Source organism: Pelodiscus sinensis, chromosome 4, assembly GCF_052426305.1.
Source record: "Pelodiscus sinensis isolate ZL-2025 chromosome 4, ASM5242630v1, whole genome shotgun sequence".
Lineage (NCBI taxonomy): Eukaryota > Metazoa > Chordata > Testudines > Trionychidae > Pelodiscus > Pelodiscus sinensis.
Window position 1 is genome coordinate 18,621,221 of NC_143055.1, and position 17,945 is coordinate 18,639,165.

General features: G+C 41.8%; 1 protein-coding gene across 3 annotated transcripts in view; it reads right to left on the reverse strand.

Annotated features, from left to right (window-relative positions):
* Positions 1–15,507: 15,507 nt before the first annotated feature.
* ZFYVE28 (zinc finger FYVE-type containing 28) overlaps positions 15,508–17,945 on the reverse strand; it is a 275,487-nt gene continuing 273,049 nt past the window's right edge. The window contains exon 14 of one of the 3 annotated variants that reach the window (XM_075930868.2): positions 15,508–16,901. In XM_075930868.2, coding sequence (XP_075786983.2) covers positions 16,773–16,901 — 129 coding nt within the window. In that variant the 3' untranslated portion in view covers positions 15,508–16,772. The remainder of the gene's footprint in view (positions 16,902–17,945) is intronic. The other 2 variants (XM_075930867.2, XM_075930866.2) reach the window with 2 other exon arrangements.

Sequence of the window (17,945 nt, forward strand, 5' to 3'; positions counted from 1 at the left end):
AAGGCTAGTGAGGGGGCCGCATGAGTGGCTCTCCATCTCAGTTGGCTGCAAGATTGTCGAAACCAAGATGGTATCCCGAGATAGGGTAGTTTTGCTAATGGTACTTACATACCTAGAATATGCGGGCTTTGATTGGATGCAGAAGGAATGTATGGCTCTCACAATCAATGTTGTGTGCAATCAGCATGCACCTCACTTCACATGCTTTATGTGCGTGTCATTTTAGTAATACTGGTAGGAAAAAACAACACAGACGGAAACCAGTGGAATCTGGCAACCCTGCACATGGACAACAGTCAACAAAATGTCTTATGGGCCACACATAGAGCTCTTGCCTGGCTGCAGCAGATTCCCAGGCAGATTCCATGAGTGCCTGCACAGTGCTAAATAGGCAGCTGAATGCCAGCTCTGGGCTTAAAGGGAGCTTAGCTTCTCATCTGTTTAAAGATACTAATGTACTTGAATGCCTTATTGAATCGGGACTTTCCACTGCTGTCAAACTCTTGCAAAATGGGAAACAGGGCATAGTTTCTCCTTGACTCTTTTGACCTTATGATGTTATTAGATTTTTGAGATGAACATGCAAACATTATTGCAGCCACCGTTATAGGCTTGCACCAAATCTTGAACAAAGTGGGCCAACTTAGATGTCTATCAAAAGCTTATGATTGGCTGACTATGTTTATACTGCTCATATGCATGTATCATTTTTTATATTTCAGGTTATAAGTATTGACTCTATACTTGCATTTGCTTCTGGGAGATATCTACAGGCTTGGACAACCTATTGTGAAAGGCTTACTACTCAAATTAATAGCAGGTACTTCACTGACAATGCTGCTCAAGTGATGCCAATCCATATCTGAGGAACTTTGCTGTGAATGTTCAGACCAGATGTAAGCCATGGCTGCTTGCCTGAAAAGGACTGAGTCATGCATGGACAGGTGACTTGCTCATGTGACAAACTCCATTTTGGGAGGTAATTTCACACAGGAGCATAATGGAATTCCCACCACATGGGCAAAGGTATAAAGAGGGTCCTGGGGGTTCCAACCTATTTTTCATTTCTCTCTTCATTCCAGCTCATCACTTCAAGATCATTTCATTATGAACTAAGCCCAGAAGGACTGATGACCAGTCCTGACAAAGGATGTATTCCAGAGACTTTTGGCTCTCTGAGGGACATCTCTGGCAGTATTCCCACTAAGCTGCATGGCAGCACAGCACTGCAGCTGCTTAGTCAGCCCTGCCTAGTCAGGCAGCTCCATGCATGGAACCCCTGACTAGGTGGAGCCAAGTAAGCAGCTGTGGAGCTGTGCTGCCATGCAGCTTAGAGGGGACGTTAGTCTAACCCTACCACGTGGGGCAATCTCTGACAAGATCCGAACACTCTTTCACACTCTCATTAGGGCTCAGCATTAAGTTGGCAGGGACCCCTCATTGAGGAAAGCCTCTGGATGGCAAGTCTTACCGCCTGCTCCTCATATTAAGAGCCATTGGTTGACTTGGGTTGCCAGGCGGAATGTGGTGTGGGGAGAGGAACCTGAAACATTTCTGCTCCCCTGGTAAGAAATAGCTTCCCCCCGAGAAGAGTTACATCTTTTTTATTATGGAGGAAAGGAATTTTTATCTTCATACTGGACAGGCACTGGGAGAAATAATGTCCCCGCTGTTGGTTTGGTTGCCCTGTCTGACAGTGTAAAATATATTAGGGGTTTAATTTGGGTCACTGGACTGATGAATAAAATGTTTTTACGTGCATGGATACCTCACGAGACTAAAATAGATGACCTCCCTATTAAACTGAATATGGGAATTAAGGACTCTCAAGTGTTAGATGAGGACCAAGTGAATGTTTTATCATTTTTATTTACATTTTTTACCAATCACACTTTTGATAATTTAAGAATACATTATTTAAATCCAAGTTTTAAGTATTTAGACATGTTGGAGGACCCATATTTTAGTGAAAGGGAATATTTTAACACTATTTTATCTCCTGTTTTTATAATAGGGTTAATTTTACAGATTTTACAAATAGTAGTTCATTAAAAGATGGGATTTTCTATTTGGAATATCCTGTTGAATGTTTTAATTGTCCCATTTGACCACAAATTTTAGTTTCATTTGGAAAGTGAACAAAGCATATTATCATGGTCCATAAGAGTAAGCTAAAAGGAAAACGTATGTAGACTAGTGTTATATGCCACCACTGATATGATGGCTATGTTCAGTGCCAAATAGTGATCCTGGAGCTCCATTTATATTTATAGTATACATATTTCTCCATATTTTAACTTTGTTTTTTCTTTTTTATCAGGATTTATCAGTTGTCAGTATCTGTATATCCATGCCTACATTTTCATCTGTCCTTTTATATATAAAGATTTTAATTTAAATACATAACAATTTGGATTATTATTATATTTTAAATTATACTTTTTTTTTAACTAGACATGACTGTAGACTGGCCACAAAGGGTAATCAGGAAAGGGCAGGTCATCACGCCTGTGCATATATAAAAGCTAGCAGTTTACTCCATCTCTGCTACAAGCCTTCACCAAGAACTTTGTAATTGGTTTTCTTTAACAATTTTACTCTCAACTCCTTCCTTCCTTCCATAAACCTTTAGATTGTAGATTCTAAAGTATTGGCACAGGGTGTTCTTTTGGGTAAGATCTGAGGTATAAATTGACCTGGGAACATAGCTGGTTCTTTCAGGTCAGAATAACATGTTTGGATTCAGTGAGATTGGTTTTCATAACCTCTTGGATGGCTACTGATTGTGGCACAGGAGAAGCTGGAGTGTCTAAGGGAATTGTTTGTGTGACTTCTTGCTGGCCAGTGTAGCAACAGAAATGCTCTTTGTGACTGGCTTTGGTATGCATTACAGTAGAAGATCTCCAGTCCTGGGATTTAAGTAGCCCAATCTTTAAGCAATTTCCCCTGCTTTGAATTAGGAAAGGTTCAGCAAAAGGTAACAAATATAATTAGGGTTATGGAACGGCTGCCATTTAAGGAGAGATTAATAGAACTAGGGCTTTTCCACTTGGAAAAGGGATGATTAAGGTGGGATATGACATAGGTCTATAAAATCATCACTAGTGTGGAGAAAGTAAATAAGGAGGCATTATTTATGCCTTCTAATAACACAAGAAATAGGGGTTACCCAAGTAAATAAATAGGCAGCAGGTTTAAAACAAACAAAAGGAAGTATTTCTTCATAAAACACATAGTGAACCTATGGACTTCTTTTCCAGAGGATGTTGTGAAGGCCAAGACTATAATAAGGTTTTAAAAAGAACTAGATAAATAAATTAATGGAGCATAGGTCCATAACCAGGATGGGCAGGGATGTTGTCTCTAGCCTCTGACTGCCAGAAGATGCAAATACACAATGGAGGATATATCACTTTATGGTTACCTGTTTTATTCATTCCCTTTGGGACACCTGGTATTGGCAACTTTCAGAAGAATGGATACTGGGTTAGATGGACATATGGTCTGACCAGTCTGGTTGTTCTTATCTCTCAGTTCTTTAGGAGCTAATCAGTGCATTTTATATATTTTCAGCAGTCCCCCAACCAATTCCTATGCTTCAATAGGCCTGAACTGTAAAGGAAGGAGGAACATTGTGAATTTAAACCAGATAGTTTTAACCCACAAACTTGGGGGCCTATGGAAATTGTAAAAAAACCCTGAGAATAATATGTAATGTGTAATATGTAAGGAATGTGTTTTTCTGGTTTGCAGAACAACTACTCTGCCACCCATAAGACCATTTTTGATGTTTCAGGGTTATATATTTTTTTAAAATACCTAGTAAGCTTTTTGCATGGTAAATACAAACACACACACACACACACACACACACACTTAAGATTTAAGGTTTAAATTAAAAATCAGATATATGTTTAAGTTCTGAACGGGGTGTTTTCTTCTTAATTACTACTATACACACATTAAAATAGAGTTAAAATTAAACAGTAATTAAATTAAACCTTAAGGTCATCACTCAATCAAGATCTACTGAAAAAGAAAGCTATTTTTGAACCAATCCAAAAAACACAGACCCCCTAGCCAATTACAACACAGCTTCCTCATCAAAGCACAATTTTTGGTGCTGTTAATGAACAGATGCATTTGATTGCTGATCTCAAAAGAAACATAAAAGTGCCAACTAATAAAGCAGCTCCTTTGTAAAGGTATACAGTGAGCAAACTGTGCTTTGATTTGCTTAACAGAAAGAAGTGTGTGTGTAAACTCACGCACCTCCTCGATGTGGTTCTTTGTCCCCCTCTAGTGACACCAAGGCCATTTAAAGATTAATGTGTCTACTGCCGCCTTAGCTAGATTTTAGCTCACGCAGTAGAGGCTCATTCACTAAGCTTTAGAAGTCCAAGGTTGGATCCCCTATCGGTGTTTCATGTACACACTTACGACTCCTCGTCACTTATGCACGCACATACACACGTGATGGAATCCTTTCTACAAAGAATTGGATTCAAGTTTGTTATGAAAACCAACATATCTGTGATTTGGAGCGTGTGCATATGTATTATGGAACCATCAATAGCAAGTTAATAGTTAAGGTCAAATTGTTTTTGCATGAACAATTGGGGTTCAAACTCTTCGTTATATTATAAAGGTTGGATGAATCCTTAGCAATATTACAGCACTTCCTCATTGACTACCGAATGAAGTTTCTGAAAATGTACAAATAAATCTGTTAACTACTTTAGGAATTAAAATAAATTTCAAATTAGCCTTATAAAAATAGGGTTTGTCTGATTTTCTTTAGTGCTTTATAATTTCACTGAGGGCATGTCTACACTAGCCCCCTAGATTGATCTAGGGAGGCTAATGAGGGCAAACGAAATTGCAAATCAAGCGCGGGATTTAAATATCCTGCACTTGATTTGCATATTCCCGCCTGGTCGCCATTTTAGAAATTGACTAGCCCGAAGTAACTGCCCGCGTCTTCACACGGCAGTGAAACGGGATTCCAATTTAAAGCCCTAACTTGAATTAGTTGGTATTCATCCTGCAATGAGGTTTACCAGCTAATTCGAATTAGGGGCTTTAAATCGGAATTCCGTTTCATTGCTACATGTAGACACTGGCAGTTACTTTGGGCTAGTCAATTTCTAAAATGGTGACCCTCCGGGAACATGCAAATCAAGAGCGGGATATTTAAATCCCACGTTTGATTTGCAATTTCAGTCACCCTCATTAGCCTCCCTAGATTGATCTAGGGGGCTAGTGCAGATGTACCCTAACATAATAACATAGAATTGTCAAACATAGAATTCTAGTATAGTTTTAAAGCACTAAAGATTTGTGTATAGGCCTCATTCTGTTGCAAAGAAGGATTTTTAGTTATTTCCTTCAAGCTATAGGATCATATTAAGTGCGTGTCTACGAGATCAGTTGTTGGTCCGATTATGTTCAATGTCTTCATCGGTGATTTAGATAATGGCATAAAGAGTACACTTGGAATGATACCAAGCTGAGAGGGGTTGCAAGTGCTTTGGGGGATAGGATTATAATTCAAAATTATCTGGGCAAATTGAAAAAATGGTCTGAAGTAAATAGGGAAAAAATTCAATAAGAACAAATGCAAAGTATTCCACTTAAGAAGGAGCAATCAGCTGCACACAAAGAAAATGGGAAATGACTGCCTCTGAAGGAGTATCAAAGAAAGGAAAGGACAAAATGGAGCCAATGGGAGCCATGAGGCTCCGTGGCCACGGCGCCAGTAAATGAACAAACTGGGGTGGCCAATTAATGTGTTTCTCAAAGTGGTTTCATGGAGCACTTTCAGAAACTCTGCTGTAGGGTAACGTGCTTGGATTACTATTAAAAGTGAATTTTGAATTTCTTGTGTTTGATGGTGACCCACAAACCTCTTTGTTCTGGTAAAGTGGTTGTGAGAACATCGTGATTGTTGTATGTACATTCTGGTTCACTCAAAGCAAGGCATGTGAGGCCTTAAATGGAAGCCTTGGTCATACTGGTTGTTAATATCACTGTGAAATGTATATACACATACCGTGGAAGGAGTTATGCATGTATACTGAGAATATGTTATTAGAGTCTGTCTACATTCAAGCTTTAGCACTTCAGCGAAGATGCTGCTGTGATGGGTTCACATAGATACTTCCTCTCAAGGACGGGGGATTACCTAGGTCAATAGGAGAATTTTCCGAAGGCCATGGATTATGTACACTGGGGATAGGTCAGTTTTACTACATCACTCTGGGTATAGATTTTTCACATGCCTGATCGACACAGTGACCTAATTTACTAGTGGAAACCAGATTTGTATCACAGCAGAGTTAGGAAACAGGCTTCCTGTCAAACAAAAGATGTTGATTTATCTGTTGGCATGTAAATTAACATTGTAAGATGATACAATGTTGGCACATTTACATAAGAAGTCAACACAGAGATTTGAAGTAAACAAGAAAAAACACATAGCAGGGAGAGGACAACCTTATTTTGAGATATGCTTCAAAGGCTTGCTGGACTATATTTGGGCAAGAGAGAATATACCTCATCATCCTGCACCTAAGAAGTCATCCTGCACCTAAGAAGTAAACAGGCATATGTTTATGTTCATGAAAACAGGATCTCAATCACTCTTGGTAGAAACAAGTGTTTCAAGTAAACAGAGTATGGATGGTCACCCAGGAGAGATTCAAATGCTTTCTGGCTGAGTGCCCACAGTCAGGTTTTGTGTTCCACTGGTGGTGCACATTCACACATGCCTTAGTGCACATACAATTAGTCCGCACAGAGATGGGAAAAATTAAAGGGAACATTGACTGAAACACTATACAGGACATTTGTGGTGAGGTAAACTTCTTTGGACAGGTTAGCCTGTAAAGTATAGTCTCTCTATAAATAGATCTCAGTGTTGTGATATTAATTTAGGTACTGACCCTGAGTTGAATCATACAAGCTGTTGTGTATACTGCTCCTTTAGAGACATCAGACTTGGCATTTCTGTGAGTGTTCACCCTATAAGGGACTGGACATTGCAGGGGAATGTACTCTCAGCCCTAACTTTGTCTTAACATAATTTTTACCTAGGAATAGTCAAATCAATGTATTTCTTCTCCTAAATGTAATGCATTGCAAAGCAAACGGCTCCCTGTCAACAAAGACAGATTAACCTGAGCATGAGCATTTTGGCGGTATTATTAGACCAATTCACCCAATAATAATACTTGCACATACAGAGTACTTTGCATGTTCAAAGGAGTGTACAAACATTAACTAATCCTCATAACTGCCCCTGTCTCTTAATCATTAATATAGCTCATTCTACCAATGGGAAAGTGAAGCAGAGATGTGATGTGACAGATCTAGGACTTGAGCTCCCATCTTGTGTCCATTCTTCCAGACATTGATGCCTCTCAGGGTCTCTAGAGCTATGAGGAAAAATATACAAAGAGTATTTTTCAACATGCATTAGAACTACATGGACTTACACAATTTTCTATTGCACAAGCTACCAAAGCGTAGCTTCTGGTATACAAGCTACCAAAGCGTAAACTGAATATCTCAAGCACTGTCAAAGTTACACTGTCAGGTGCAAATTAAAACCTACCAGTTCTCTGTAGTCTGCAGCCATTGAACTGCTAACTGGATAGCTCAGTGTTTAGAAAGCCCAAATCTGCTCTCACTGAAGTCAAATGGCAAAATGCCCACTGTATGGGAGTAGGTTTGGAACATAAATCTGCAAAAAGAGTGTTTTTACAAGAACTCCTTAAACAATGCCACTCACTACATGGTGCTGGTCCTGTGAAGCTACTGTCAGAGTGCAAAAGGCCTGATAGCCACTTTTGCATCTCCTGGTAACTTTGATGGTTGCAGAGAACAGGCAGAGCACAGTGGCACTCAAACCACGCTCCCCTCTCAACCACACCCTCAGCACATCCTCCACACTGGGACGGACTAGCACAGAACAAGCTGAGTCATTTCTTTGCTATCTAGGGTAGCACCCACGCAACAAATATCTCTTGGGAACCAGATAGCTGGCTTTGCAGAGTGACATAATGGGGCCAGACTGTGATAAACAATTGGACCCAAAGGCTGCAATTTGAGTGAGTGGAAGAGCCACTAAAAATGATTGTAGGCAGGGAGAGAAGGCAGGTGTGAGGGGCTAGCACATAAGGAATCTAGCCTGGTGGTGATAGCTGAGCTGTGGCTCAGCTCAGGGCTCGGCTCAGCTCATCAGGGATGATAGTCAGTGAGCAGAGGTAAGCAGAATTGCTAGAGCCAGGTTGAATAAGCAAGAGTAAGGCTCAAAATCAGGTTGGTATCAGAGACTGGAGATCAAAGGTACTACAGATTACAGTCCAGAGACAAGCAGCATGGTCAGCCTGCAACTGGAGACCAGGAGAGGTCTGGAGCCTGTGCTGCTGCCCAGACAATTTCCTAGAGCACCCTGTGGGATTAAATAGGCAGTGTGGCCAATCAGAGGATTGCAGGGTACTGTCACTCTGAGTTTCATTGGGCAGCACATCCTGCAGCACCTTCTCTCCACAGTGCTCTCTGGAGATAGTTGGCACTGTGAGATTATCAGCCATAGCAGAATTTGCAGACCCAGGTGCTAGTCTGTGATCCTGCCAGCACGTCTCTTATCTGTTGTGCTTAGGCATACCCCAGAAACACTTTCTCCGTGGACTATTATAAAACTTGAGGAAGGTCTGAGTTCAAACAACATACAGAAAAAGAACATTCCATCTGGTATGGGGCATTTCTGACCAACTTGCACGCAGGGAGAGCTTGTGTGTAGTGGAAAGTTACATGAGCACAAGTGAGAACAATTCACCAGAGATTCAAGACTGCAAGCAAAAATCACTATGTAAGGGTATACTGAAGGTATTTGACTTGGTTGCCAGACTGGTGTCAGTTTGGATTAGTCTCTGGCTTCACTCTTCCCCTGTAGCCTGTAAACTTAAAAAGACAATGAAAAAAGTACAAACCATTCAGATAAACTCCTGTGTCTCCATAGAATCCCCTGGTGTCTCTCTTCTAGTTGTAGGGGATGGGAAGAATATACCCACATTTTATGGTCTTGAATTTAGGCTTGGCTGAATGTGAATAGGAGGCAGCTGGAAGTGCCTATACTTATCATCACAGATCTTTTTCAGTGACAATAAGATGCTTTTAAAGGGTTAAAGAATGTATGTAACCCTTCAAAAGGGTTACATGGAATCAAATTCAGTGAGTGCTTTCATAGAACAGAGATAAATACAGTTTGGAGAAGCCCTAATGGGAATCTAAGGTGATCCAATCACCCATAGAATCATACTGCAGTAAAAACTCTTATCTGGCAGTCAGTTCACCAGAGAGCTTAATTAACCAGCATTTCTGGTATCTCCCAAAACAAATCTTCTGTCTAGAAACCATAACTAGGATACTGCCCAGCACATTATGCAATTGCACATGCTGCACTCTACTTTTATGCAAAAGAGGTAGAAAACAAATAAGCAAGCTAAAATCTCCTTAAATTATGCCACTTACTACATGGTGCTAGGCCCATGAAGCTACAGTCAGGGATTTATTAAAAAAAAGCAGCTTCCAAAGCGTGTCAAAGGGTCATTACAGATTCAGCCCAATCTCTTACACCTCTACATCTACAATTTCCCTATTTTGGCTTTGTGTTAAGCATCTGGTCACAATTTATCTTTTAGTGAAGACTGAAGAAAAGTAGACATTAAACATTTCAGCCTTCTTGATGTCATCCATTATTAGCTCTCCTTCATGATTTAGTAGAGGACCTAAACTTTCCTTCATTTTTCTCATGGACTACTGCAGGGGTTCTCAAACTTTATAATACCACGACCCTCCCTCTAAGTTGTTGCAACCCCACTCTAAGTTGCTCGCGACCCCCCTGGGGCCTGGACCCACAGTTTGAGAAACATGGCACTAATGTATTTCCAGAACCTCTCTCTTCTTTTCTATCCCTTTGTACATGTAACTCATTAGACAATCTTTCTATTAAACTGCCACCGTTCTTGTCTGTCTGTCATGGGATTTTCAACTTTCACACATACCCCTGCGCACGCGCCAACACGGACTGGGTCAGTGCAGCGCTGAGCGGCTCCACTCGTGGGAAGTTGCTGCTGCACTGGCCGATGTGGCAGGCATGCTCTACTGCTACCTCTTGCCGCCGTGTCTCTCCTCTCCCCGCGATCCCAGTCCCTTTAAAGGGATAGAAACTGAACCCAGAGCTGCTACATGGGACCCCACACATCACAAGAGGGCAGCCAATGGCAGTTGCACTGGTACAGATCAAAGGGGAATGGGAGACTGCAGAGGAACAGGAGCATCTAACCCCCTCCAGCTCTCCATGTGCCCCACTTCCCCTGCCCAGCCCGTGCCCCTGATTTTCTTCCCATAGGAGTGGAACCTTATCTACCAGTTCTCTGGGTTTCTTAAAATCTGTTGACTTTTTAAACTCATTATTTTCCTTGAGAACAAACCTTTGACTTCAATATCACCATCTGTCTCTTCATGCCACCTACCTGTAGTCACCATCCTTGCACTTAATTCCATTTGACCTGCAGTGAGAGGTTGATATTACATAAGTACTGCTCTTGGAATAATTTACTTAAATTGTTGCCCAGTAATTGTGAGAGATGGCAGCAGTCCATGATACATCAAATGCCACTGTCCTAGATTTTTTAGACTTTCTTCCCATAGCTCCTCCCTGCATAGTCCTACCAAGGTAATGACGAAATTCCTCCTATATAGTTTGGTTTAAATGTACTTAGGTTTTCCTTCACTTTGTACACTCACCTAGATTCTGAGCAGAGTTATTCTGGGCTTGGAGATGAGTCTGTGCAATTATCTTTCTAAACCTCAGTAGCAGGATCTTCATTTGTTTTGTGTGAGGGTTGTGGGGTTTTGGTTTGTTTGTTTGTCTTAAACAACATCTTTGCAGGGAAAAATGTGAGACTTTCTGCCCTACAGTTTGAGGAGATACAGATGCAAGAGAAGAAAATACAGAAGGGCAAAATGAGAGCAGGGAGGGAGAAGGAATAGCTAAGAAGACAGGTGCACAGAAGAAAAAAGGGAAGATGTGCCCTTTTCCTTGCATAATCTCCTCCTTATTATCTTTTCCTTCTTGGAAAAAAAACAAACAAACAAACAAAGTGTTAAAACCTTTATCAGAACATTAGCAGAGGAAAGGATTGAACTTTAAAGCATCAAAGTCCTTCAGCCTCTGCATGCCATTGATAGGTATAAAGATTTAATACGTGTTTAACATTATGTTATGGTTTAATCAATTGTAGAATTAATAATATGTAAGTGATTCTAAAATAAATCACTGTTTTCGGTGGATCCAATATGGAGTCTGTGAACTTAGACCTTGGACTCCATTTTATCATCTTGCCTGTAAACAACCAGGACACTTGGTTCACACTAGCACTGGCCAGATGGAACTGTGTTTTCCTGCCAAAGCCAGCACCCAACATTCTATTACCTCAGAACTTTTCCCGCCAAAGAAATATACAAGGTGTTACTCAGAGCCTGCGTGTTGCCGTCCATCTGAGAGACAGTGTTTGTGATACAGGCCTTTGAGCTGTTCAGACAGATCCTTGAAGGACACCAGCATTCTTGAGAGGAGACTGAGGAATGGAAAAGCCAGGCTAGAACACCAGTAACATTATCTAATAGGGAACCCAATTTGCCTGTAGTGAATCCTGTAACCAAGTGACCATCTTCCTCAAAGGCTTCTCTGCTAGCAAAGATGAACATCGTTTGCTGGACTCTCCGAAGTTTTCTCCTCTAAGGCTTCGAATTAGCCAGTGAGTTGTAGGTCCTGGGCCTCGTTGCCAAATTCTCATCAGTACCTAGAGTTTAAGTTGGAAATAGGTTTCTTTGTTGGGATATTTGTTGTGGTTTCATGGAGCCATGGGAAAGTTTTATTTGGTTTGGAACTGAGCTTCACGCTCTGGAAATCAATCACTGGACACTGTAGTGTTTGTGTTTTATTTCCCCCCTTTTATCCTAATGTTGTATTAGTAACCTTAATACAATTCTCTTGGCCTACTGTCTCCTCTTTATTTTCAACCCACCATCTATACCTATCTTAGTTTGGTTATTCTACAGGTAATTCTACAAATTGTGATGCTCTAATGAATATTGTTAATATACCCAAAATCATTTTCATTAAGGTGGAATAATCCTGATGTGGTTGAAGATTTGCTTAGCCTGGTTCTTCTGTAAACAGAATTAGATTATGTTGTTGGTACTTGCTCAGTTTAATTGAACAGGCACTGAGAAGTGTGAAACAAGTAAGCTAATCATCTGTATTAGAAATCATGCCATTTAGATTCTGATGTATAACTTTTCTTGCATTAAATATCTGTATTCCAAAAGTACAATTAAGCTATATTCCATGAAACATTGTAAAATTCTCTATACTAGTTACTATCAGAGTTACGCTAGAGTAAATTCAAACAACGTGCCCTTTAGAGTTTAACTGCAGCTCTGTACAGAAGCTTGACAAGAGGACATCACTACAAGATAATATGATGACTGTTCATTGAATCCAAATAAAAGGAAAAGATTGCTGTTCACTGACCCCAAACCTCAGCTTTGTAGGTTATAAACTTGAGATCTCTACATTTCTTTTCTTTCTCTTGACTAGGGCAGGATCAGGTCTTTTTCAGTGTGTGACAGGTGTTAAATCCAAGCAGACGAGAATGAATCAAAATCTGCTGCTCTCTGTAACACAACTGAAGACAAAGCAGCAGCACTGAGTAAGTCTAATAGAGCCAAGAGAAGACTGGGATGTAGTTAGAGTCCTAGCCTATGACTAGGGAGACATGCATTCACTTCCCTGCTCTACCTTGGGCTTCCTGTGTGACCTTGGATGAGTCATTTAGTTCTTCTGTACTTCAGTTCTTCCTCTGAGGATAAAATACTTCTCTACCTCCCAAGAATGTTGTGAAAATAAACTTGTGAAATGATAGGGGCTATGTCTGGACTATACTGATCTCCCGCAAAAAGGTACACAAATTGCACTCCGCAACTTACATACCTTTTTCCGATAGTTTTTTCAGAAGAGGCTTTCCAAAATTTGACCTGTCTACAGTGGGCCAAATTTCAGAAAAGCCTCCTCTTTCGAAAGAGCCTTTCTTCCTCACACCCTCCACACCCCTGTCTGTGGAACCAGGGCACTGAGAAGGGGGAATACGGTCGGGGTAAGATGACCAGGGCTTGGGCCACAGCTGGGGGTAGAAGTGGGGCAGAGCTGTGGGCAGAGCAGGGGTTTATGCTCCCCTCTCCTCCTGGAGTCTAGGCTGGCCCCTGTCACACCTTCCCTCTTTGCCCCTAAAGGAGGATGTATCATACGAGTTGCAGATCTCTGCTGTAGAAGTAGATATCCACTCTGTTATCCAAGACATTGTAAAATACAGGGTGTCACGAGAAACGGGTAAGTATTTATTTCAAATGCCCTAGGTTGTTTTTTGTTTTCTGAGGGGAGACACAGAGGGCAGAAAGCATAGCTGCTGAACTCTGGTTTATCCAATGAATTTGACTTGGAGACAGTTTGTTACTATGGATGTGTCACAGCATCTAACAGGTCAGGAAATGTTGGACTTGCACTGATTCCTTGTTGAGAGAGAAATGGATCTTCTGCCATCCTAAACCGGGAAAACAGCATCCAGCCTAGACCTCATGTAGCACAGTAACTGTAGAGCTACAGCCGAACAGTTCTGTATTCAGACATTTAGTTGTAGTCTCTTCTTAGTTGTAGTGTTTGCTTCTCTGAAACTTTTCCAGCTGATCTTTTAAAAAAAACTTCTCAGACAGCACATTATGTCCTTTGTTACAGTCACATGTCCAGGACTGTCATTTACTCACTTCCTATCCCTAGATATCTGCTCGAGGTGTGAGTCAAAACCAACCCTGTGGCTGAAGCCACTATTTTCCTATCTGTGGTTTACAGCCATTTTCAGTTCCAACAGGTTAACTCAAAGTTCTTGAACATCAGAAGAATCTTGCCTTTGAGACATTGTTTATGGCATTCAATGTGGGCGCAACTTATCACTCTGACTTGGATGAATTTGCCACTGGGGTTAACTCTTGCAAGAAGGCTCATCATCTCAGTTTTGATTTAGCAATAAATCTAGGAGCTTCATCTCTAACACAATGCACCATTAATTACAAAGCTATGAACAAAAGTGATTACCATGTTAACACTAGCCAGATTTCAGACACTAATTCCTTAGCTGTTTTCAATTTCTCTTCAGTGTCTTAACGCGTGCTCTCCAGTTCTGGATAATTTCTGGAAGAAAACCAAGCCATTTTAAGAGTTAACGGAATGCTATAAATCACCAAGGAACAGTCTGCTAAGTGGATCTCCCAAACAGAGATTCTGACTCTATTTGGAAAGGAAATGTTGCTGCAGGCAATGGGAACATCCAACATTGGATTGTTACTACTGGGTTGTGGATGGTTTAAAATTTTAAAAAATCATTTAGGCAATAAAAAGAGAGGGTCCAATCCTGAAAGGGTTAGAGTCACAGGAGGGATTTAGGAGTGGCAACTCTAAGCACCGCAACCTAACTTTTAGGCAACGTAATGCCTACTTACAGTCTTGAGATAGCAACCAGTCTCACTATCCAATGCACGAGGAGAGTTATGCATGAGGAGAGCTATGTAAAAAGGATTCACAGAAGCCAGCACAAATGAGGAGCCACCTAAGTTAGCGAATAACTTAGCTAAAATATGGAGGTGGTGTCTCACCTTGGTTTCCCAGTGGTTAGAGCACTTACCCAGGATTGGGAAATTCCCCTCTACCCAATTCAGAACAGGAACTTGTCTCCCACTCTGTCAGTGAGTGCCATACTAACATACTGTGACCTGCTGGATCAAGCCTGCTGGGGAGACAGGCAGAGGACCCTACTGCTTTTAGACACCAAGAAGCTTGATGTCATCAGAGCTTAGGTAACTTTACGCACATTCACCAGCAGAAATATAGGTGCCTGTGGTGGGGGGTATGTTAATTTAGGTATTTAGGAAATTTAGAAGCCAATAAGGTTAGGCAGCCCCTTACTAGGCAGCCCCTGAGTGATAGGTTTGTGAATACTGGTGCCTACTAAAGTAGGCACTTTTAGTAGCTATTAGGTACCCCGTGTGAATCTAGCCTTAAGTGCACCCAGTTCCCATCAAAGTCTTTGGTCACCGCACAAGCACTGGGTGGAAACAAGTCTTATCTCTCCCTCTTTTTGGGGTGTGTGTGTGTATGGTTTATATTAGCACTTAAATGCTTTTCTGTATCAATTCAAGGGGAACTATAGGAAGGCAAGGGCTACGACTTTCCCAAGGTCAGAAAGAAGCCTGGGGCAAAAGGAAAAAGAAATTCCATTCTGTTGTCTCTCAGTCCTGTGGTTTAATCCACAAGACCAGCCTTCTTCTCCATAATTCATAACAGGATCCATGACAGACATACAGTGTGTATCCAGAGTACTGAGTTTGTTTTTTTATAGTGGCCTTTTTTTAAAAAAACTTCACCTGTATCTAGACTGCCGTCGTGTTCTTTCAAAATTAAATTGAAAGAACACAGCAGGTTTTTTCAAAATTGGTAAACCTACTTTCATCAGGAAGAACGCCTTTTTTCTAAAGAGCTCTTTCAAAAAAAGGCGTTCTTGAATGCAAACAGTGTTTTTTTGAAAGAGAGCATCCAGATTGCCTGTGTGCTGCCTTTCGAAAAAGTGGATCACTTTTTTGAAACCCTTATGGCTGTCTAGACGATCTCTTTCAAAAGAGGCTTTTTCGAAAGAGCTCTTTCGAAAAAGCCTCTTTTGAAAGAAGCTTGTAGCCTAAATGTACCCTAAGAGAATACTATGCATTGTTGTCTCCAACTCCACACAACTATGTGGGGAAAAGACAGGGATGACTGAAATCCGTAAGAATGGAAATCCTACCACTAGAGCTCCATGATTTACTATGAGTAAAGTGGACACTTCGTGTTCTCTTCATGTTCTAGCATGTCATAACAAATGAATGTCATAACTTCATGTTCTCATATGTCATAACAAATGTCATTGTGAATATTCATGGAGTGAGATACTGACCACCATGAGTAAGGATATTGAAGTCTAGCCCTGCATTCATTGATGAGTAGGATACAAGAGTTGGACCGTTTCTGTTTGCCCCCCGGAACAGAGCCTATTTTCCAAATACATTTAGCATGACTTTTCACAGATTCATTCTGGGGGAAGGAAGTTTTGGGCCTCCTTCTCCCTAACTCAGCAGCTACAGTTTTTCTGCCTCTATGAGAAATCTGATGCTACAGCAAGAAGTCTTCTCTTTATGACCAGGCTATATATTTTCCAAGTGCAAGGAGAGGGTTTGTCCAACTGTGATAGGGAAATTTCTCTAGCTACATAGTACCCTTGCTGGACTGAGCGATTAAAGGCTCTGAGTTCTCACTCCAATTTCTTCACCCCAGTACCCATCCGCCTTTATTTTCCCTCCTGCTCCCATGCAAACAGGACTTGCCTGATACAAAGATAATTGAGCCAAGACTTCCTGGGTGTTTACCCCAGTTTCTCTTTGGGTAACTCTAGGCAGGGACAAGGATGCCTTTACTCCAGGACACTCCTAACTCACTTGTTGCCCTTTTAATCCATAATCACTTAAACTATATGCAAGTCACTTAAAATAAATGCAATTTAATTTCCAAATAAACAGTTCTGGTGTAAATAAAGAGCACTCCCAGTCACTTTAGAGCCTGGTTACTGGTTTACTGTTACAATATATATATGGGCCTTGTGTCTTCTTCCAGGAGCAAGCCATGCTGTAGTGACACTGCTAGGGTTGTCAGGTGTCCGGTTTTGAATCGGACAGTCCAGTATTTGAGCTTTCTACTTTGGGAAACAAATTGGAAAAATATAAATGAGAAAATATAAATGTCTAGTATTTTCGAAATAAGATGTAATGTACATTGTGATGTACAGGCAGTCCCCGACTTACGTGGATCCGACTTACGTCGGATCCCTAGATACGAACGGGGTGAGGCAACTCCCGCACATGCGCAGCAGCATTCCCGGGGCTCGCTCACCTGGGTCCTAGGATCCTCCTCCTCCTCGGGTCGGCTCCGACTGGGGTCCCGCAGAGCTGCCGGGCAGAGGAAAAGTGCCTCCCCACGCCCGCTGCCCCCCCTCCCCTGAGCAACAGGCTGCCGAACAGACAAAAGCAGCCTCTCTGCCCCTCCTCCCCTCTATACATGCCGGGCTCCCGGAGCGGAGCGCAGCAGCGTCCCCGGGGCTCGCTCACTTGGGTCCTAGAATCCACCTCCTCCTCCTCTTCGGCTGGCTCCAACTGACCTCTGCCTGCAGCAGCTGGCCACAGGGACAGGGATCCCGCAGAGCTGCCGGGCAGAGGAAAAGTGCCTCCCCACGCCCGCTGCCCCCCCCCTCCCCCCGCGGCCTCGCATCCTGCACGCCTCCCCCCTCCCCCCTGCCAGCAACAGGCTGCCCCCTCCCCTGAGCAACAGGCTGCCGAACAGCAGACAAAAGCAGCCTCTCCCCCTATACATGCTGGGCTCCCTGGGCAAACAAAGACTCCACCAAAACAAACAAAGTGCTGGCCTCATTGTGTTAGCAAAAAAAGGACCCTCCTCCTAGAACCCTGGGTGGTGTGTGGAAATAAAGCTATTAGCTCAAAGCATGGTGCAGAGCTGTTTGGTATTTGATGAGTTACTCCTTTAGTCCTGAGTTTGTCACAGGGACAGAAATAGATGTGAAATCTTCTGAACAGGGGAACAGACAGCAAAACAAACATTAGAGGGGAGTTAACCTTTCCCTATGCTATCCAAAACTAAAAAAAATGTTTGGCTAGAGTTTCCCCTACAATATGTACCAGTTCCGACTTACATACAAATTCAACTTAAGAACAAACCTACAGTC